At 36.6% G+C, this 22983-nt stretch overlaps 1 protein-coding gene across 1 annotated transcript; it reads right to left on the bottom strand.

Annotated features, from left to right (window-relative positions):
* Positions 1–6442: 6442 nt before the first annotated feature.
* On the bottom strand, positions 6443–19435 carry pmp22b (peripheral myelin protein 22b). Its single transcript, XM_026915385.3, has 5 exons — positions 19269–19435; positions 18490–18585; positions 18298–18388; positions 11524–11664; positions 6443–7910 (listed from the first exon to the last, which is right to left on the bottom strand). The coding sequence occupies exons 2-5, from the start codon at positions 18565–18567 to the stop codon at positions 7750–7752; spliced, it is 471 nt and encodes a 156-aa protein (XP_026771186.2). The 5' UTR covers positions 18568–18585; positions 19269–19435; the 3' UTR covers positions 6443–7749.
* Positions 19436–22983: the final 3548 nt, after the last annotated feature.

The raw sequence follows: 22983 nt of genomic DNA, 5'->3' as shown, positions 1-22983 counted from the left end.
CTCAAAGACACTGATCCAGGCTTGTTTTTTGGACACTACTGAGATCAGAGTTGAACATGGTGGAAAAACCTCCCAGACACTGCTGTAGACATAAATTTCAGCTGAGTTACTTCAGGGTGGTAACAGTAACTCCACGTTGCATTGAGATATGCCACATCATTACTTGCAGTCCTATCACAGCACGCCCTCAAGTGTTTTATTATTCCGTATTTAATACTTTTATGAAGTGAGCTGTCTGTGTGTGTGTGTTACATACTGTACATATTCTGTACATTAACAAACATTGCATGTGTCATTAGTGTGTGTGAGCTGCTACAAACATTTGAGTTCACTCTCTAATCTGCACCAGATGCTAACTTGTAGCCTTTCTCCCCTTCCTTTCCCTTCATTTCTTCTCTCCTTTCTTTCTTAATCGCTTTTTGTAATTAAGAGTGAAATTATTAAAGACTACAAATTACTCCAACCCAGTGATGAACCGACCGGGTGATAGCAAGCAGATGGTGGTTGGTCTGGACAAAAAGAGGGGGGGAGCCCTTTATTACCACCACTTCCACCACCTCCACAACCCCTCACATGAAAAAGAACTCCATTTGCATTTCATGAGATGAAATTGCATGTGTTGTGTCGCTGTGTGCAGCCTGCGATGCTATGCCTGTCAGATAGCAACTCAGGCTGACTGAAGGAGGCCTGATAGATTAAGGTGGACCTTCTGCATGGGTCTTCACCCATTGTGATTCAGAAATGAAAGAATATTGTGTCCCAATAGACTCGTGAGAATAGGGGTGGGTGGCCATAATGACATTGCGTGATGAAATTAAAGGGGTGAGAGTAAAACAGGGAGGGGTTACAGGGGTCTAATGTAATTATTCTCCAGTCGCATCCTTGACCCTGAAGATGTGAACAATTACGGCCGTGGAAACAAATTGGAGTGGTGGGAATGAACACAATGCTGGATGTTGCAAGCTCAACATCAGACTCAAGACCTAAAATCACCTCTCCAACAGCATACGCAAAAGTAATAGTTCAACATCTTGTGTTCAATGTCACCTATAGTTCAACATCCTGTGTTCAACATCCCCCACGGTTCAACATCCTGTGTGGGCAATTTGGATTATGTCATGGTCTGATGGGCTCACATGCAGAATTTATTGGTACAAAAATTGTACTATGCTTGTGACTGAATGTTTGTGCGATCAATCCCTGAACTGCCAAAAAAAAAAATAATAATCTTTTAGGCTCTTGAGCAGAACTCTTAACTGCTCTTCAACTGCTCATTTACAGGAGGTTAACTATAAAATACAAAATACAAAATGTAGAAAGAAATGAGGTGATATACATAAACATCTCTCTCTCTCTCTATATATATATATATATATATATAGACCTAGACACGTGACCGAGTTTGCACTACTAAGGCCACCAGCAATATATAAGTGCCCCCTCATAGTTCAACATCCTGTGTTGCAGAATTATGACTGTAATAAAATCTAATCTGGTTTATGTCACATTCTGATTGGCTGACATTTCAAACAGTGTGACTAGCTTTCTGTGCTATTCACTGAAATCTTGTGCATTGAATCCCTGAACTGAAGCATCTGTTGGGCCCATGAGCAGGACTATTAACTTTCAACTGCTTATTTAAAAGTGTGGTGACCTGGGAAAACCCTTCACGTGATTAAATTTTGACATTCATTGCATGAGGAAATCACACTTGCCTAGCAAGTTTTTAGACTTATTTATGCAGACTGATTGTTTTTACCACCAGCTGGCTAGTTTGCTACTCTTTGGGCCCACATTGATTTGGACACTCCAGTTAAAGTTGCATCTTTTGAAATTGGTGTCACTTCTTCGTTTTCATCTTCATCTGACGAGCTTTCATACTTTAACTCAAAAGTTATATACATGAAAAATGTACTGTTTGCCACTTCCACTGATGATGTCGCTAACGCTACTAATAACAGTTTCTGTTAACTGTTGCTAGAATTGGAATTTTACATGGTGAGCACAGACATGTGGACTGATACACACAGAGCAGTTATACTAAATATAAACACTCTTGGAACGCTAACTGTTGTATAATTGTGCAATATTAATTCACAGTTGCGGGATATGAAGTCACAGTTGTGTGAGCTTAACAATTGTGTGAGCTTAGCAATTGTGTGAGCTTAAAAAATCACAACAACTTATAAAATAACAATTTGCAGTTACCTGATGTTAGGTCAAAAGTGTGAGATTAAAAAGTATCAATTATGTGATTATTATGTCACAATTGCGAGATCAAAAAGTCGCTCTTGTGCGATTTGTGTAATTATTAGATAAAAAAGCAGCAATTTTGTAATATGTTATAATTGCTGCAACATAAAAATTGGTGATATTACGTGATATTATGTCACAATTGTGAGAAAAAAGTTGCAGTTGTGTGATATGATGTTAATATTATTATGTATTATGCGGCAGGAATAAGCATATATGTGTGAGTGTGTGTATATATATATATATATATATATATATATATATATATATATATATATATATATATATATATATATATATATATATATATATATATATACATGCTCATTCATAGTCTCACAGGAAGTTTATATGTTGAGTGTCACATGTATGCACATTTACTCATCTGCATAAATATTCAGAGGGGTTCTGGGGCCTAAAACAGATGACAGAGGCAGCGAAACGGGGCAAGACATGGTACACAGACACACTGAAGTTCCCGGGATCACTGAGGTCACGTTCATTAATTACCTCCATTATCAGATAAGAGACATGAATGAAGAGTCATTTGTCTGGTGCATTGAGATACTCCCAGTTGGGCTCACCTCTAGCCTGATTTCCAGAAATATTCATCACAAATATGTTTATCTCAAATGTGTGTGTGTGTGTGTTATCAGAAATATGCAATTTACACCTATTATAATACTCAGCAATAGAATAAGAGGTAAATGGTGAGCTTAAACACACACACACACACACACACACACACACACACACAAAAGAAACCTAGTGTGCATGGCCTCATTGGGCAAATACTGAGCTCTCAAATTAAGACTAATGTGTCTACAGTTAATGATGTGTGAAATACTTAAACAGGATTAAATGGACTGTGACCTTGGAATAAGTTCTCTTATCATTATTTTCTGACACACTTTTGAGCCTTCAATTCATTATTTCTTCCTCTTTCATCTTCCATCTTCTCTATTGTTTTTATTTAAACAACAGCAAAAAAAAAGTCATTTGTGAATTTCTCTATTTATGTGATGTTCATCTGTGTTATTAGCCTCTGACCACAAGAGGGCGATCTCCCACACACCCTCTCAGACACAAACAACCTTTTTTTTTTTCATAGACAGTCAAAAAAGTTTGAGTGAAATATAAATAACTATGAATTGATGTTGACATTTGATCAGTAATTAGAATCTCAAATAAGATTTATTCACTTATTTACTAAGTCAAAACAGTGTGTTCAGATTGCAGGCACAGAGGAGTGACTAACTGAACCAGAATCAGGTGTTAATTATTAGTCATTAATCACAGCCGACAATAATTAACCCATAAAGTCTTAAAATCTGAGCTTTTTTCACTGCTTTATTTTCTAGGCTTTGCACTTTTAGCTGCAAAAAATATTATACAGATTCATTCATTTATTTATTTATTCATTCATTCATTCATTTATTCCTGCACATTCTATGACACTTTTTCATCATTATATGAGAAATCAACTGATTATATATATATATAATATATATATATATATATATATATATATATATATATATATATATTAGTTTTTTGGTAGTAGCCATTTGATGACTTCACGAATAATAAATAATTTTGTGGAAGATGAATTTGCCACAAAGCTTTGATTTTGGTGAATATAGTATCTTCCTCTTGGGAAACCCAAAAATGTGATACTCAGTACATTTATTCAAGGCTTATATGACTACATTTTAAAATATATATATAATTTCAGAGAGAGATATGGATTTATCTATTAACATTGCATAAAATTAGTTTAAATTTGAAGATAAAATGAGAATTGTGAGAATTGTGTAAAATGAGAATTGTGTAGTTTGTCTTACCTGCTTTCATCTAAGGTTGCTACAGAAAACAGGTAACTCTATTTGCGAGTGACATTCAAGGTAAAGATGGCAGATGATAAAGGTGTTTCAGTGGTAAATAAATGAATTTTTGTGAATTTTGAATCTTCATTACATGACAAAGCTACTGATATTCTCCAAATTCTAATGCTATGTGCTGTATGAGGTTTTATATAAATATATAAATAAATATATATATATATATATATATATATATATATATATATATAAAGGCTGACAGTTTATCATTAAAATGAACTTCTCACATAATGTGCCGTGTTTCTAAGAGAAAATATAATACTGAAATTGTGCCTAATATGCACTCAGTGTATTCAGTCATGTTTGTCTATTCTAGGATGTTGACAGTGCAATAGATAAGAAATGAATCAGCAGATCTTTCCGCTGAACACCATCTTACACATTTCATCAGTTTCACACACTCTCTATGACTAATGTGCCCCCAGAAATTAATCAAATATTGCTTTTATTTTATTATTTTATTTATTCCAATTTTATAGTTTCAAAATGTTTAATCTGTGTTTTATATGAAATAGCCTACCAATATCAAGAAATGAATATAAAAATGTATATAAATAATTTTATCTGAATCATTTATTCCTTCCATTCTTTACTTTATATTATTCATTATTTTCAATTTTCTGCATTTTGTCTGAATACAAAATGATCAAATCTGAATTTGTCTGTAAAAAGATCATCTGCATGTTAATATGATGACCACTAGAGGGTAATGTCACACAGTTTTTCATTTTATCTCACTAACACTTTCCGGAGACTGCACTTGTGTTGTGTATATCTATGGTATTTTCTCTTCTTCTTCTTCTTCTTCTTCTTCTTCATGGTGGCTTAGTGGTTAGCACATTTGCCTCACACCTCCAGGGCTGGGGATTCAATTCCCACCTCCACCCTGTGTGTACGGAGTTTGCGTGTTCTCCCTGTGCTGTGGGGGTTTCCTCCGGGTACTCCAGTTTCCTCCCCAAGTCCAAAGACATGCACTGCAGGTTGACTGGCATTTCCAAATCGTCTGTATTGTGTGAATGTGTGTGTGATTGTGCCCTGGTATGGGTTGGCACCCCATGCAGGATGCACCCCACCTTGTACCCCAAGTTCCCTGGTATAGGCTCCAGGCTTCCCTGCGACTCTTGGATGGATGGATCATTCTTCTTCTTCTTCAGATGTGTCTTAAAGCACTGACCACAGGAGGGCAATGTTTCACACTCCAGCTTTTTTTTCCATACAGTTAGATTCAAAAGTCTGATTCTTATGATTCTTATTCTTCCTTTTTTTTTTTTAGGTAATACATCAATCATAATGTCAAGCCTCTGTCAAACCTCAGGAGCATATTACAATGATTTCTGTTTCCCTAAATATTTGAAAGGAAATTTTGAACAATTGGTTTTTCTATAGACTTGATTCTTCTATAGACAGCACTGTCTATGTTTAACCATTAGATATCAAGATTTATTTAATTAATCTATCTGTCTATCTATCTATCTATCTATCTGACATTTTTTTCTCCAATCAGTGCCCCCCCCAGAAAACCCTTGGTTATATATGTTTAAGAATGACCATTGGTTTTCATTTATTTTAAATATTCTTTAGGGGCATTTTGAGAAAACACTGTTATGTAAAAAAAGAGCATTTATTAAAACTATTTATAATAAAGCCAGTCATTTGTCAAACTGAGTGGAAAATTTGAACATAGGTGCCTTTATGGTAAAAACTTCCTTTTTTTTTGTCTGTGTTTAAACACTAGATGGCATGATTGAGCACAATTCAACATATCTGCTCCAGCCACACCCTCATCCAACAGACAACACTGGCTCACATACAACCCATCAAGTGTTTTTGACTTAACCTTATAGACTCACTCAGACAGAGGAACATTTCTTTAATAGCTTTTAATAAATACACAAGCATTCGTGTGAACATGTGAACAGCTGCTCAGAGTTACAGAGAGAAGCGCTTTTCTAAAATGGCCATCATAAGAGGTTCTGCTTCCTCCTCTGACCACAGAAACAGTGTTTAATACTGCTTTTAAGAGAGATTTAGTATGAATAGTGTACAAGTATGCAACAAAGCTGACAATGGTTATAACTTTTAATACTGTAATCATCTCTTCTGTAGTGATGAAACCTATAAAATCAGTGTTTAAGTTAAGAAATTTGAGAACAGTGGAACAAACATGGGTAAATAATGCTAAAATATGATGTGGACTTCATTATTTCACTCATGTTGATTAGGATGTTGTTTAAGACATGCACCAGAACACTGCAATCACATAATAACCATGAGATCTGACAACAAAATTGCGTTAATGGTAATTTATTGTTGGTTTCAGTGCATAGGGATTCTCCTATAGTTTTTTTTCCTACATGGTCCTCAGTGTGAGTTGCATACAGATCATGAGTTTGCAAGTGATGTATTTGTAAAGAACCACATGACGTCCAATGAAACACTGCGTTCAAGGTGGAGACGTTTTTTTGTTTTTTGTTTTTTTCACAATAGCGGACATAGTCAGCATGTCACATTTCAAGTATCAGCACAACATTGCAACGAATGCAAAAATTCTGGTACATCCACTACCAGAAAATATCTAAGTCTGGTGTTTAAATCCATGCAAAATGCCGGTAAGATTCCCTTCAATCACAAGTAGCTTGCGTAAATATGTGTTTTAACGCTAGTGCATTTTTTTTTAGCTAGCTGAAGACACACAACACAGATACACTCACATACCGGGCAGTTCACACCTTCCTGATGGCATTTGGTAATATAATGCCCTCTTAGCTGTTACAGTATCGCTAAAATTTCTACGTCTGTGGCCTTTCAAAGCCATTTGCTTAGCTAATACTCAAGTCTTGCGTTATTTCCAACACAATTTATTATAAAATGAGTCTATTTGGTAAGTACTGTATGTACAGAAGTAAGTATACAGAGCTGTCATGTCTACTCGCAGGCATTCGCTTCTGTCTGACTAGATAAAATCAAAATGGCTATAGGAATGGTAAATACATAGCACCATTTTGTCGAATAAAAATAATAAAAAAAAGAAATTAATGTCCTCTTAAAAGCAAAAAATGGTCAACTTTTGTATCTAGCTTAGCATAAGTTTTCAGTAAGTGTTACCACATCTCTAAATTTCTAAAGCTGTTTCATTTCACTATAGTGTATCGCTATTTTTTAATACATGCTCTTTTGTTAAAATACTTCAAATGACTTTTTTTATAACTGTTTTTGGCAGTGTAAGAAAAATAAAAACACACAATATGGCTAATAATGCAATTGCCTCTGACAAAACACACATTTTAGGCACTTAATTAGCGAAAAAACAAAACAAACAAAAAAAAAAAGCTCTTTGTCAACACACACAACAATACTATGTACATATATGTAAAAAGTGTTATAAATAGGTTTTAAACCATAGATACTATATACATCTTCAAACAATGACCGCATTGGTTGTTATATGTCTTTTTCATGGTGGTGATTTTTGTACGATATTGTACAGTTATATTATATTGTAAGATATGGGCTGTTTAAACTTGTCTGCAGATGCGGTATGCACTTTTAGATGATCTTCGATGTCTGGAGGTCGAGCCTCAACGGGGTGCCCTGTTCATTCCCGTTTCCTCAAGATGACGTAGATTAAGCCACTGATGAGCGCCAGAGGAAAAGCCACCCAGGCCAGGATGTAGGCAAAACCATATGATTCATTCGGGGGAACCCATGTGTGATTCATCACCGTGTAGATGATCGCGCCGCACATGACGAACAGACCTGATGGAGGGGAAGAACACAGAACATTCAGCCTCAATACTTGAAACAGCAAGTTTCACTACTGGTTTACTGGTGGGCACATGGTTGGTCACATGAGTGGGCATATGTCTTAACAGAATGACCTGGCAAGGGAAGATGACTAATGCCACCCATTCTTATCACTATGCAACATTTCGCACTTCTACCACAGAATATAGATTGGTTCATTAATGCAGTTTATAATTAATATTATGTCTGCTGTTTCGGTAGGTTGGTTACGTAGCTAAGGGTGTTTAGGATATAAGAAAGTAAGATGGCAGGTTAGGAAAGGTAAGGTTGCGTAAACCTTTGAAAAGAATGGTACATCTAGATCCATAAAATGTTGCACATTTCCACCCTTTGAGAGAACCCTACAACAAAAGGCTTTTCTTTCACTAAAGATTTCATGTAGGACCCCTTTGAGAAGGCAGAACCTTGTACCTATCCAAACCACACTTGAGTGTACGTAGGATCATAGGTTCAGTACATATTTAAATGGATTCATAGGTTTGGAAGGATAGTTGGTAGGTATGTAGTTAAAACTAGAATTATAAATTGTCATTTTACTTTGTCCTTCTTGAGTAAGCCTTAAAGGTTCTTACACAGAATTCACAAAAGGTTCAAAGTAGAACCCTTGGTTGGTGGGATGGTATGTTAAAATGGTTACATCTAGAATGCTAAATGTTCTTTGGTATGCCTCCTTTGGGAAATCCTTAAAAGTTCCATGTAAAATCCTACAGAAGAGAGGGTTTCAGTTAGGACTGCTTCAGGAAGGCAGAAACTTTGCCCATCTAAAGGCCCTTCACTGTAAGTTGGATGGTAGGTAGGTTGGGTAGGTTGGGTGGGTTGGGTGGGTAGGTTCTGCTGGTAGTTCATAGATAGTTGATTATTAGAATGGTAGGTTATGGTAGGTTAGTTATATTCTTAAAATGTTAAAGGTAGAACATTAAAGAGTTCTCAGGTTTGTCCCTCTGGGGCAAAGGTTTTACATAGAATCTTGCAACAGAGGCTTTCTCCTTTCTCAAAATGTTCTAAGTAGAATCCTTGGCTGGTGGGATGCTATGTTAGGTATACTCATAAAAAAAGATTACACCTAGTATCTCCAGTGTTCTTTGTAATGTTTCTTTTGGGAACCCTGTACAGGTTACAGGAGAATCCTACAGAACTGAGGGTTTCTCTTTCACAAAAGTGTTTAAGTAGAACCCCTTTGGAAGGGTAGAATAATTAACCATCCAAAGAACCTTTGATCAACATTTTTTTGGAACAGGTATAGTTTAGTAGGTAGGATGTAAGGTGTGCTGGTAGAAGGTCAGATTTGTTGAGTAGATAGAATAGTTGGTAAGTAGGTAGGATGTATGTTAGGTAGGCAGACACTTAGGTTGATGAGATGGTATGGTAGGTACAATCCTAAAAAGGTCATCTAGAACATCTAGAACTCTAAAGGGCACATTTCTTTTGGGACTACCATTACAGCTTCTGTGTAGACTCCTACAGAACAGTGGGTTTCTCCTTAACAAAAGGTTTTGAGTAGGACCCCTTCAGGACGGCAGAAACTATAAGCATTCAAAAACCCTTGAGGGCCATGTAGGTAGGCAGGCAGGCAGGTAAGTAGGAAGGATCGTAGGTTGGATAGTTGCTAAGTAGGTAGGAAGGTGGTTAGATTGGTAACTATTCATAAACAGGTAGGAAAGTAGGTGGGTAGTCCGATACATTTGGTTCAGCAGATAGGATGGTTGGTTAGTTGGTTGGCTGGTAAGGTAGGTGGGTTAGATTTATAGGCTGAGTTGGTAGAATACTGGTAGTGTTTTTGTTTATATATTAAAGGTAGACTGCAATTAATATGTCCAGTACAGAGCTTAGCAAATTACAGTACTTTTCCACTTTGTGTGTGTACGTGTATATATATATATATATATATATATATATATATATATATATATACATAACAGCCCATTCAAGGACTTTTTTTTCTGCATTCGATACATGTTTTGCATGGTAGTTTTACATGGATTTTCATGATGCAAACTCTCAAAGTGAAGAAAAACCTGTACACTGGTCTAGTGTGTGAGCCTCCACCAATGCTGACATTTCCCGAAATGTCCTCATCTGAACCAGACAAGGCAGTGCCCATTACATTTCTGAGTGGACAGAGCCAACACTGTCTTCATCCTCTTTTCAGCGCAATAACTCACATCCGCAGCATGATGAAGCACTTTCTGAGTTCAGTCTCAGTCTAGCAGGACACGAGCCGCCCCCAGAGCGCCAGCCATGACATTTCAGTTTGTGTCTGGGCCTCTGTTTCCGGTGCCAATCTGGTGGGCACCTGGAGATGCCAAGCTCCAAATGGCCCACACCACTTCCCCCTGACATTCAGCTAATTGCTAATGTGACCAAACAACCTGCATTCTGTCCCCTAAAAGCTCACATGAATATAATGTTTGCTTTTCTCAGAAATGGTATCATATAAGAATTTAGGAATGTTAAAAGGAACCTTAAATATATATTTATGATCCTCCAACACAGGTTCACTAACAAGATAAATATGTTTAGAGTATGAGTCAGTACTGACCTTGCCTAATTATATTTCAATATACGAACATATTTAATCTGAACAAATTGCCTCAGGATGTTAGCCTGTAATTGAACTGGAAGGCATTTAAGTGCATTCTGCACAATCTAATGTATAATAAAGTGTGACAGGACTAATTAGATTAATACGGCCTCAACGAGCCTCAACAGATGCCAAGGACACGCTTAGAAAAATTGACTTTGAGGTGTGTGTGGATGAAGTAGGAATGGGAGAAGTAATTGATTTTTAGATGCAATGTCATTCTCTGCTGATTCTACACTGATTTACAAAACATCATAATCAGACTTTTGTACAAGCATATATAATTTTTTTTTAATGAACAGAACAGATCATTTGGAAAATGACACGTAATGGAAATATAATGAGCTGTTATTTTAAAGATTAATGAAATTTATTAGTATTTCATTGTAAAGACTGGAACAAATCATGTCGATCATACAAATGAAAAAAAAAAACTTTTTATAAGTTTATATAGTCGCATCAGTATTCTCACCTCAATAGTAAGGGATGTGTTTAAAAAATTAAATAAATAAAACATTTTGGATGGACATGTTCTGGAAAAAGATATTTTTAGAAAAATAAAAATGATAAATTATTAGCTGTTTTTTAGGGTAAATAATATTGGAGTGCCATGTCCTGAAGAAACCCAAATATTTAAGAATTTTTAAGACTTTTTAAGTTTCGGGCCTACAAGAACAAGGACAGGATTTCCAGCATTGATCCCTGCTGTCATGACCATGATGTATGGATCTGATGTGATTTCACTGCGTAACTGAATATGGCATGAGGAAATATTTTCTCCTAGCATACTTCGATTACCTACAAACCTTCAATCTCAACCTCATTCCTTTCTCCCTAGTGGGAATATGCTCTTTTTACCTTGTGGTCATAAACAGACTAGAGGCAGAGACACTTAATAAAAACTTTAAAAACTAAAACAGTCATAGATCAGCTAGTGCCTTTTTCACCATAACCAGCAAGTAATTCAGATTTAATGCTACTCACTGGCAAAGATTTGGAAGGCTCCAGTGAGGAAGAAGCGTCCACCCTTCTGCAGAGTGAAGAGCTGGCAGAAAAACAGGAAGAGCGACAGGAAGCTGAAGATGATGGACAGGATCATGAGAGCCTGCACTGCCTGAATCCATACTGAAAGAAATAGAAAACCGAAATTTAGAAATAACATTAGGACATTCTTTTATTGCAGAAAATATCTCCAAGACCTCACAGAAAGGTCAGTTTGACAAGTTTATTAAATAAAGACACTAGGATTACATTACATGACATGACATTACAGTATACTGCGGTTGGATCTATGATTCAAAACTATGAGTTATGGATGTCCATTTTGAACATGACCAGACCTCTCATTTATTTAAAAGAGAGGCTACTAGAGACTAAATATTTTAAATATCAAACCAATTCAACAAAAATGAGACCAAATAAACATGCTGAATCCATCAAGACAACGCATTGTAGACAAATGTTTGTCTGTCATCCTGCCAAAACCATTTTTTTTTTTTTTTTTACTGGAGCGCTTCACAAATGGAAGTATCCTGTTCCTACAAGCTCTAGACACTTAAAATGATACCGGCTCTCTAAATATTGATCGTCTGCTCATCCCTGAGCCAGAGAAAATAAACGAGGCCCGGTAACCCTCCTCAGTACTTTGTCTTGATGGCCTTAAAAGCTCCACATTCCATCTATCTATCATTTAAACCATTTTGCATTAGATGCACAACACATTTCTCAAATGAGAATTTGTCTGGGTGTGTAGATTTGTTTTGCTTAGTGTTTCCTGAATTCCAGGAAATACTTTTTTTGTTGTTCAGTTCATAGGCTGCATGTTAGCAACAGAGCAGCTGAACAATTATAATCTCCTTTCACGTGAAAAGTCAGTGGTCTACTGTGTGGCACGGTGGCTCGGAAAATCCTTCTCTAGCACTGTGACATGAAATAAAGCCTCAAATTGTCTGCCTAACTACAATAACGACAGCCAGGCTACACCCAACATGCTAGCTAGACTGGTTTTAATAGAAATTACTCTTAATATATGGAAGCTGGTCTGAGACAGTGTACATATATAGAGTCAACATGGAAATGTATTGTAATATTGCACTATAAAAGCTAATTCAGTAGCTAGCCTAACCTATCAGTACGCTATGGCTAATTAGTAATTAGCAAGATTAATGATTAATGAGGTCTGCATAAATCAGCACACTCAGAAGGTTGCAGATAATGTAGCTATCTTTAAGATTATTTCATTACACAATCACTTTTGCAAACGTTTCAACTATTTTTAAGTATGAAAACTGACATATGCAACCAGTGGGTTGAGCCCAAAGTCTAAAAGTGCTTTAAAGATAAATAAGTAAAAAGTATATACATTGCATTAATGTATTAAGCATTTCACATCGATGAAACAACTTGAAATAAATAATGAATCGTGCTAATATTAGCCAGTTAATTATTTATAACATTAACATTACTGGTAGTAGTAGTAGTAATAGTGGTAATATTTGCTGAAATAAAGCTAGTAGTTGTATAAGTAATAATAGTGCTTTGGCTGAAATTGAGAAGCTTTGTTGGAACATTTTTGTTTTCTAGCATTTGGGATATATTTCTCTAAATGGCTGATGTTCTAGACCTAAATAAATAAATAAATAAATAAATAACTAAACCTGCATTGTCGCATTTAAGACACAGGCTCCTGATCTGATGGAAATCTGTTCAGCACTATTACAGTGATAGCTCTATCTGTTTTGTACTTTGACACATAAAATTTGCTGTGCAGTTCAAAACAGTATTTTGATGATACAGTATTTTCTATAAAACATTTATGAACTGTTTTATGTGGTGGTTCCAGAGAAAACATGACATTAGACAACAAGACAAAGTTACAGTTTGCCTACATTTCAACACTCCTCAAGAAATTCAGACTCTATAAATATATAACTTGGAAATATCTCAAAGTCTACATCTGTTTTCCTGATAAATGTATTTGCATATTAGGACATGATTATGATTGGCTGTAATATTTTATGATGTAATAAATCTTCCTTGTTTTGTCATCAATACTAAGATTGTCCAAAGAGACCTTAATTTGACAAAAAAAAGTAAGTTTTAAACCTTAATTTTGGTTAACTGAAAGTTATGAAACCAGTTGTATGTTCAAGATCTTTAAGAGATGGACTTGGTTCAGATAGTAATCTCACTTGGACCGTTCCTGCTGTAATTCCAATACCAGGTTTAACCAGGGAAGAATAACTTCCGAATTTAAGTCTCAGTTCCCATAATAGTTTCTTCCTGATGTTTTTTGGGCCTTTTTGCCTTTTTCCTTGTCATTGTCACCTTCAGCTCACTTAATAAGCATCTAGACCAGAATGAGATCTGTGTCTTTCTCTGGAAGGACAAGAGTTTTTCTATTTGTTCTCTCCATTTGAGTACTCTTGGCTGTGGTATGCAGTATGCCGAGACTTTTTAGCATGTCTATTTCTTGTCTAAGGGTCATGCACGTAGTTTCAGATTTCTGCATCTCTCTTTCACTCTCGTTCAGCTGTGTACGAGTTCTCCTTTTGGCAACCAACATACCAGGATACTAACACCTCTACTAACGCAAGATAGGGCATCTTCTGCATAGTCTGAAAACTTGTTCTGTGCAGAATGAGATCCGGAGATTAAGAATGTTGCTTTCAGTTTGTAGAAATCTCTTGGATTTATGTGCACTTTTCACAATGTCTTGAGCCTGTCATTATATTTAAAGGCTTTTGTTCCAACAGGTGTTGAAGAAAACCAGTAGATCACACTACTCACTGTAGATCATATATGTGTCTACACAAAGAAAAAGAACATAATCATGTTGCAGTCTGGGTTTGGAACCATACCAGCAGACTGATTACCTGTTAATAGGGTTTAGATCAGAGCAAATGCAATACAGCACCATCACCTAAAAAGAACAGCTATTTCTTCAAAAGCGCAGTAACCTTGTTAGTACTGACTGATCCCTTTTTCAGTCTCTAGTCATTACATACAACAAAAGACAGGTACATTCATTTACATGCATGGACCCTTAAAGGGGCAGTTTGTCATTTTTAAAGGCGTCTATTGCTTATGTGATGAATCTCTTCCCTTCCATGAACTGACCACACCCTATGTGCTAATGCTATGTATGCCTTGTGATTTGGCTCTTAAGAAAAAAAAATGGGCAGAAGAGAGAACGGGAGTGGAGAGCCAGAAAAAAATGCAAACAGAAGCCTACAATGTAGTAACAATGCAGAGCGATTGTAAGATAGTGCTGTTATAATCATAAAGGCCATCCTGTGCTCAACCCAGGACTCTTATCATAGCAATCTGCTCATAGTGAACATCCTTTCAACGCACTTAGTCTGTTGTACAAGCGTAAATTCAAACATTACTGTGTGTTTGTGTGGTTGTAAATACACTGTAATGATTTACAATCTGGCTGTCCAATTTCACCTCCAAGATGACAGGTTCTGCTTTGAGTCTGGTTCTTCTCAAGGGTTCTTCCTGTCTTGTTTATTAGGGATCTAAAACTACAACCGGATTTCTATAAGGCTGCATTGTGAAGGTCTACTGTGAATAACAATACAAACAAAACTATACAAATAAAATTGAATTTAACTGAACAGTTTGTCACATGTATGGAACTTCATTTAAAGATTAAATACTGCACCTTTAAGACACTGATTTATAGGCCATCTAATCTCTCAGGATGTGTCCTCCCCTACACCCCACCCCGAATCGAACAATGAGAAACCATTCAAATTAGGCATATCACTTTTTGTGTTCATTTAGGTTTTAGTTTCTAAAAATACACATGAACTTCATTCAACTCTGCTCTGAAGTAAACAGCTTGAGCTGCATTTCCTTCCCGGTGTCCAGTACTGTGCCCATGAACTCCTGATGCTTGGTGTTTCCTGACATTTACACTTACAGTATAATTACAATGGCTTATGCACACACACACATGCGCACACACCCAAACACAAACAGTGCAGATACTGTTCTTTAGGTTTGAAACAAAATACAGCCAAAGTTCTAATAAAAGGCATTTAATTAAGACAGATACAGATGTTCCTCCATGGAGAGCCTAACAAATGGTGATGATGCCTCAATTACTAAGTACACATGGAAAAAAAGAGGCCTAAATAAAGCACTCGGGCTGCTAATGACCTCGCCCAGCAGTCACGTGACAGACCTATGAGCACTCTACAAACAAATGGAGCCACACATGCTGGTTCAGCTTCAATACAAAAACACACCAGACGCTGCCTTCTGAAATGGTTACGTCATCCAAAACATCTGAATGAGAAACATAACCAGAAATTCAACCTAGCTGTTAAAGGAGCTAAAGCATGTGTATGGGAACTTGTCCATCTGATTATAAATGTCTCTCATAACACGCTACACAGGACCAGAAAGGATAAATCGAGTCCAGTGCCCAGTTCTTTGCTTTAAGGAATAATAATTCAAGGCACATTTACTGTGTATGGCTTTGAATATTCAATTCCTAGTTATTAGTCATATGAGTTGGGTGTGCCATGTATGCATGATTTGTACAAAAATAGCATACTGCCGTTGTATGTTCCCACACATCACAATATCGATCACTACATGCGTTACAAATAGGAGTGGAAGTCTCTAGATCAGGATTATTCAAATAAAATCCAGATACATAAAATTCCTTGTTAACAAAAGTCTGGAAAAGCAACTAACTTGACTGAACAGGTGTCTTTTAATGCTTAACAATTAACATTTAGTTCATTTCCTAGTATCATGTCATGTTCTGACTAGCACCAATGCCCCTGAAAAGATGATGCACATCAGTGTTGAACTTGATGTGGAGAATAAACGCAAAGTTCTCTGTCCATTCATCTTTATCATTCTGCTTTCAAAGTCAGTTTTTTTTTAAAATCCATGTCATCACTTCACTAATCAGACTAGACAGAGCAAATGAAATTCACAATCAATAAAAATCTCTGAAAACTCTTCCCTTTGTGAACTAATGTCATATCTGGTCCAATGAGATGCTTTCAGCTACATAATTTACGTTAATGCATGTTACTGGTTAAGCTGCAACAGAAGATCTGCTACAGAAGCCGAGCTGGGTCATGGTTAGAAATCTGTAGTCACTGAATCACAGCCATGCGTCTCGACTACAGCATTGTTTCCGTTCAGTCGACTAAAATATTTCACTTGGTCCACATCTGGAACAGCTGCAGTCCACCTGCTCTAAGCACCTCATACTTTGAATGAATTTTGATCTCATATTTTTTTCTTATTTCTACAGCCTACATTATAATTTTCTTTTCATTTTTTTAACTTTCTGCCTTTACAACTTTATATTATCATTTTTATCCACCATGAAAAAAGCTTTATGTATCTCTATTATCCTTTATTAACAGAATACTCACAAACTGAAGTATGTAAAATGCCAACCGATAAGTTTCATGTCATTATTATATTTTATTATTTATTATTATTTATTATCAAGACAACAAAATTATTTTTTTCTAAATGTTCTGTTATAAACAGGCATAAATTCACACAACAATTTAATACTGGCTTCATCATTATGTATAACATTCAGTAGTATTTAATTTTCATCAGAAATGCTTGGTGGTGCTTACATTCTTCAATTTTAACAATAGTTGAAATACTAAAATCTGTATGTCAATTTGTGCTGCATTGGATCTATCAAGAGTAAATTGCAGTGTGTCTGATAATTGAATATTTTCCACTTCCCTATTTGCAGTGCATTAAAACAAAATGGAGTACCCAGTGTGTCATGGCTACAGATGCAGCCAATGCTGCAATTTTCAGCATTGTGATCAGCAATGTGATATATGATATATTCCATGTTCCTAGTGTGTGTTCACTAGAGACAGCATCTCTCTGATCTTTTATTACGAACCACCAATACTATCTAAGTATGATCCTTGGGTGTGACCCAACCCAGCGGCATGCTGTGTAAAACACAGAGTAGTCAGAGGATCTCCCAGCACCTTACACTCACACTCACACATACATGACCAGATAGCCGTCTAAATTTAAGCTGTTCTACATACTCGACCTGTGCCCCACCCTGCGCCATCACTCCGGTCTGCCATCTCCACTCCCAAACAAGGGTTTTGAGCTCAGCCTTGGCCCAGAGACTATTTATATTGCTGAGATGAGCTGCTGGAGCCGGGGGGGATCTCGCATCCCACTCAAGTTGCGTAGCTGCATTCTCACCCCTAGATGGCAGTAGAAGGGGCAGGGGAGCTCACTGTCACGCCAATGTGAGTGTGCTAAAGGGTCTTTAAGACTACAGTTATGCAGAGGTCAGAGATCATAGTCTGTGTATCATAACTGATCCTTTTTAAACTTGTGTAAAGTAGACGACCAAATCTGTGCAGAAGAGGGACATGGACAGATGACACACTTGAAATAAGCCTCGTCACACCCAGTTTGCACCCAAAGTCTGACCTCAAATCACATCTCTGAGAGGTCTATAACTGATGTGCAATCCTATTGTAGGTATTTCGACCAAATCTCTTAAGAACTAGAAAGCAATGTCATTATGTAACCATTCATTTTGTATCAAGAGTCAAACAGATATTCTGCGAAAGCTACCTTGAGTGATATATAATTACGTAGTGCCACTCCTTAGCCCTCCCTTTGCCTCTCCAGGTCTAAAATCCTGGTGCATATCGATTTCCAAGCATCACCCTGTGCAATATTTCAATGACGAAGATGAGAGAGCAAGCAAACTTTTCCTACCTCCAGTGTCCCCGGGCTGGCAGTTCATTCCATTGGATGTGGAGCAGTTTACCCAGAGGTCTGAGCTACTGGTAGCAGTTACAGTCCAGGCCTATGCAAATAAATATACAGACTCTCAATAATAGATTTCTATTAAGAAGAAGAACAACATGATGTTGATGATGATGATGATATCCAAGAGCATATACTCACACTGACTATAGTGGAGACGAAGAGCAGTACCAGAACTGCAACGTGCAGGAATACGATGCCACAGAGAAGGATCAGCATGTTTCCACTGCTGGATTTCTGCACACACAAACCCACACTTTTACTTTACATTTTTACAGACTGTTGGCTTCCTCTACATTTACTTTAACTGGGTGTTTCCAGGGCTCTAGTATAATGCAGCGCCTGTGGAAGCTATGAGCCTGGAAATAGTGCTCCTTTTATATTCACACAGTCACCAGAGAGACTTTTAGCACAACAAAAAAATATAATCAATTAAATTACAAACGCAGCAACATTCTCAGTATTGAATTAATTCATACAGTAAGCATTTATTCCTCATGAGTCATATGAGCACTGTAGGTCTTTACTCAACAGTTGGGACTATTTAATGATACTGTTATTTGTCTATTAGTCTCCATTCTCTGAAATTATTAGGATATGACATTAATAATAAACATAAACATGTATATTTGGTTGTGCGTAATGACGCAAGAGGAAAAAAACGAGTAAATAATTCAGATGGCATCCATTGTTTATTTATGTATTATTTTTTCTTGATAATATATTACATGGCATAAACATAATGGACACTTAGAATGTTAAGAAATGCAGCATAACATCCAAAAGCAAACAACACAAACACAGCATGCGAGGTGCGTAAAGATGCGCAACACGGTGCGTCTTCCGAGTTATCCTCTCTTTCCTCAACCAGCAATCACTCCGCAGTAATAACATCAATAAGCATAAAGAGTGCAACTTACAGGGATCTGTGTGAAAGTATTTCCAGGAGAGATTATGTAGTGAAGGAAAGTTGTTAAAACGCAGCGCAGGCAGCAGACAGAGACTCAGCCAGAGAGAGAGAGACCAGGTCACAGCGTTACTCCGCAAGTCCGACAGCAGGGCAGAGAGACTGGAACGGATTGAAACGCAGGGCTGCAGTTTTAAACTCTTTCAGTCTACACCAGGCCAACGCCCTCCGAGGCGCGTGACGTCACAGCCAGGGTGCGTCCCAATTCAAACTCTGTCTTACCTCCCAGTGGCAGGGGTTCCCAGAATTCCTGTCCTAGAGAGTTTGGAGCAGAGTTAGGTGATTATCTTGCTTAAAGACACCTCAGACTACTTGAGTAGGTGTCTTATGGAGGGAAAATCAGTAAACTCAGAAACTACAGATTATTTTTTTTTAAATTCCAGAAAGAGGAACCACATGGATCAGTGTACATACTAAGCAATAAATATTTGCAGACATGATTGTTTCAGCTACCAAAACGCAGGCCGAGCTGCCAATGTTTGCTGGTAGAAAGCAAACATCACAGACAAATTCATTCATTCATTCATTCATTCATTCATTCATTCATTTATCTCTAGGAAACGCTTTATCCTGATCGGGGTAATGGTGGATCCGGAGTCTATCCGGATGCATGAACACTGGATTTAACGTGGGAATACATCATGGATAGGAACCCAGTCTATTCCAGTCATAGACAAGTTATTGTAAAGAAAATAACAACAGTACAGCAGAAAATCTCAATCTTTAATTGATCCATTTGGTTAAGTAATAAGGAATTTGGCTAATAACTTACCAGCTGGTAAAGATGGTCTACCAGTTTGAGCAGCTCTGACTGTGTTTTGGTAGCTGGTCATACCAAGCTGGATTTTTCAGCAAGGCAATATCAAGTTAAATAAAGCCATTATGATATTCCTTCAAAAATTGAAAACATCTGATTGATCCATAACCATTAAAAACATCTTTTTTTTAAAGCAATCCTTCAGTTGTTTATCTAGAGGAACAGTGCTGTGCAGGACCAGAATTGAACCCGAACCCTAGGTTCGACGCTTGTGGCTAGCTTCATAACATCAATGAAACACTTCTACCTTACTAGCTAAGATTACAGTAACAATTTAGCTAGATACCTAATCAGTTTTTACACCTTTACAACTGATCTCTAGCTAGCTAAGATTAGTAGGTTACAAATTAGCATAGAAGTATCTAATAATAATTAAGTTCCCTGATGGCTAACATTAGCATAATATTAACCATCTAACATGCTAGCTATTTATATGGTTCTAGCTAGCTAAAATTAGCATAACATTCTAGCTAGTTAATTTGAGGGTAACAGCTTATGTACAGTAGGTAACATATTAGCATAGAGGTAAGTAATATTAATGGTTTGGAATTGCTAACATTAGTATAATGGTGTTGTAGATTATAGACTGACTTCTCATATTTTTGGAAACTAATTTATTAATTGGTCATTTACATTGGTTTTGTTTCATACTTTTGAGCCTAAATGTGTGTCCGATGAGCAACATGAAATTGGTGGTTTATTTAATTGGACAGTTAGTGATATTTAAATGGTATATTTAATATGGGAAATGAAATTAGCCATCTCTAATAATATCTGAATGGCTAAAATGGTGCGTCTTTCAAGATAAACCCAGTAAACAATATCTCCAGCTTCTAACGTACACAATTTTTGTGTGTGTCTGTGTGTGTGTGTGTGTGTGTTGTGAGTTAAAATGGACTTATTCATAAATCAAGTAATACTTTTAACTCTAAGACGTGAAAGCTGTCACCTAGTAATAATAGTACTGATGACAATAATGATGGTGCTAATACTACTAGTAAAAACCGACATTCGCCAGAGGTCACGCCCTTCTGAAGCACTAGTATTATGGGATTGAACAGTGTTAAGTGCTATTTTGGCAGACTATTTAGAGTAGAAAGGGTGATTTCAGACGCAGCCAGAGCTTCTACAATTATATCTCAGGCATACAGAGTGCGTAATAGCTCAGGAAAACCACTGGTTATGAGTCCTAGTGTTTACGCATGCTGTCATGGAGCATGGCTGGTTCTCATGGTTACCAAGAGCGGAAAAGCAAATGACCACTGCACTTGAGGAATTTTATCTCTGTGTTTTGATTTGATTGGGAAATCTCATATATGAAGATAACAGAACTGTGGGGAGAACATAAAGTACCAGAGATGCTAAATTATTACAGTGAATATAAATAAGTGTATATAATTAGATGATGTTGGATCTGTAGTTTTTGTATGTTGAAATGTTGTACATTGAGAAATAAAGGACATTGTGTCATTTCCACATGACCTCAGTTCATTTCATTCTTTGGTTGTCTGGGGAATGAGACACAAACATGAGGATGTGAGGGAGGGAATCCCTCAATAGAAGCACTCATGACTCATGGTGTGTGTATGTGTGTGTGAAGATGGACACGCCCATGGTATGCCAATGTGAGACTTTCAGGAACGTTCAAAATACCTCTATTGGGTTAACCTCAGATCTCTCGTCACTCGTTTTCCTAATAGGAAGTCAATAGAGAGAGAGAGGGAGAGAGAGAGAGAGGAGTGCCATGAGCTTTGATCCTTTCAGGAGTCTGTCAACAACTCTTCCTTTCCTGAACATTTTCTGATGCATACAGGAGATAAATCGCAAACATATGCGGCTTTTTAATGGACACAGAGCCACCCTTTATTACTCAACATTTTATTAGACGTCTACAGTTATCACTTAGTTATTTATGGTTCTAAGGTTGTTTCTTATCGACTTGACTTGAAATCAAGTTACAACATACAGTAGGTATGCCATTATTTTTTTTTTACTTTACAATCACAATCACATAGAAGCACCTGGAAAGCTAATGATGTGGAAAACACTGTTTACATGTTACTCTAATATTTTAAAAAATCATAATTAGCTGCAATGTGTAGCTTATTATGTTTAATATGTGTGGAAGTCTGCTACCTGACAAAATATCTGTGTACAAGTAGTGCCAAACTACCTGTGTAACTTATAGTTCAATGTACACTCACAGGCCACTTTAATAGGAACACCTGTACACCTGCTTATTCATGCAATTATCCAATCAGCCAATCGTGTTACAGCAACAGTGCAACACAGAACACAGGGTGCTGTATATACAAAGTGCTGTAATTTACAGAAGGACAGAAAGGACATGATCTTGAGAAAACAACTTTTGTGAACACAAGAAATGTTTTCTCAAGATCATGATTTTGTGATAACTAAAGTTGTTTTCTTGAGGTAATTTATTTTTCTCATGATAACAGAAGTTGTTTTCTCGAGATTATTATTTCAAAATGCATTATTAGGTGTACAAGATGTACATCATGGACGAGTGCATCTGTTTTTATTTTAATCAGGGACTAATACAAGAGAAAATAGCTGGTGCTATTTATGCTTTATATCAAAATAAATTGTGATATAAAGAAAACAACTTTTGTTATTTTGAGATCACAGAAAAATAAGAAAAGTGATCTTGAGATAACAGAACAAGATATAAAATAAATAATTCATGGCCTGCTTGACTTCAGTAGTAATTCCTACTCTGTTCACCTGATTTAGATGTAAATATCCTCAAATTAAAGCTGAATTATTTAATTTCAACCCCAATATACTGTAGTAGACAGCTAAAATAACAATAACTGTGTCTAAATATTGA

The sequence above is a fragment of the Pangasianodon hypophthalmus genome, chromosome 12 (genome assembly GCF_027358585.1).
Source record: "Pangasianodon hypophthalmus isolate fPanHyp1 chromosome 12, fPanHyp1.pri, whole genome shotgun sequence".
In the NCBI taxonomy this organism is placed as follows: domain Eukaryota; kingdom Metazoa; phylum Chordata; class Actinopteri; order Siluriformes; family Pangasiidae; genus Pangasianodon; species Pangasianodon hypophthalmus.
This window is presented reverse-complemented; position numbering and strand designations above follow the sequence as displayed.

Excerpts from the sequence above, each read along its gene's own strand:
- pmp22b (XM_026915385.3), bottom strand. The coding sequence starts at position 18,567 with ATGCTGATCCTTCTCTGTGGCATCGTATTCCTGCACGTTGCAGTTCTG. Across the intron at positions 18,389-18,489 it reads TCGTCTCCACTATAGTCAGT|GCCTGGACTGTAACTGCTAC; the intron begins GTGAGTATATGC and ends TTATTTGCATAG. Across the intron at positions 11,665-18,297 it reads CCAGCCCGGGGACACTGGAG|TATGGATTCAGGCAGTGCAG; the intron begins GTAGGAAAAGTT and ends TATTTCTTTCAG.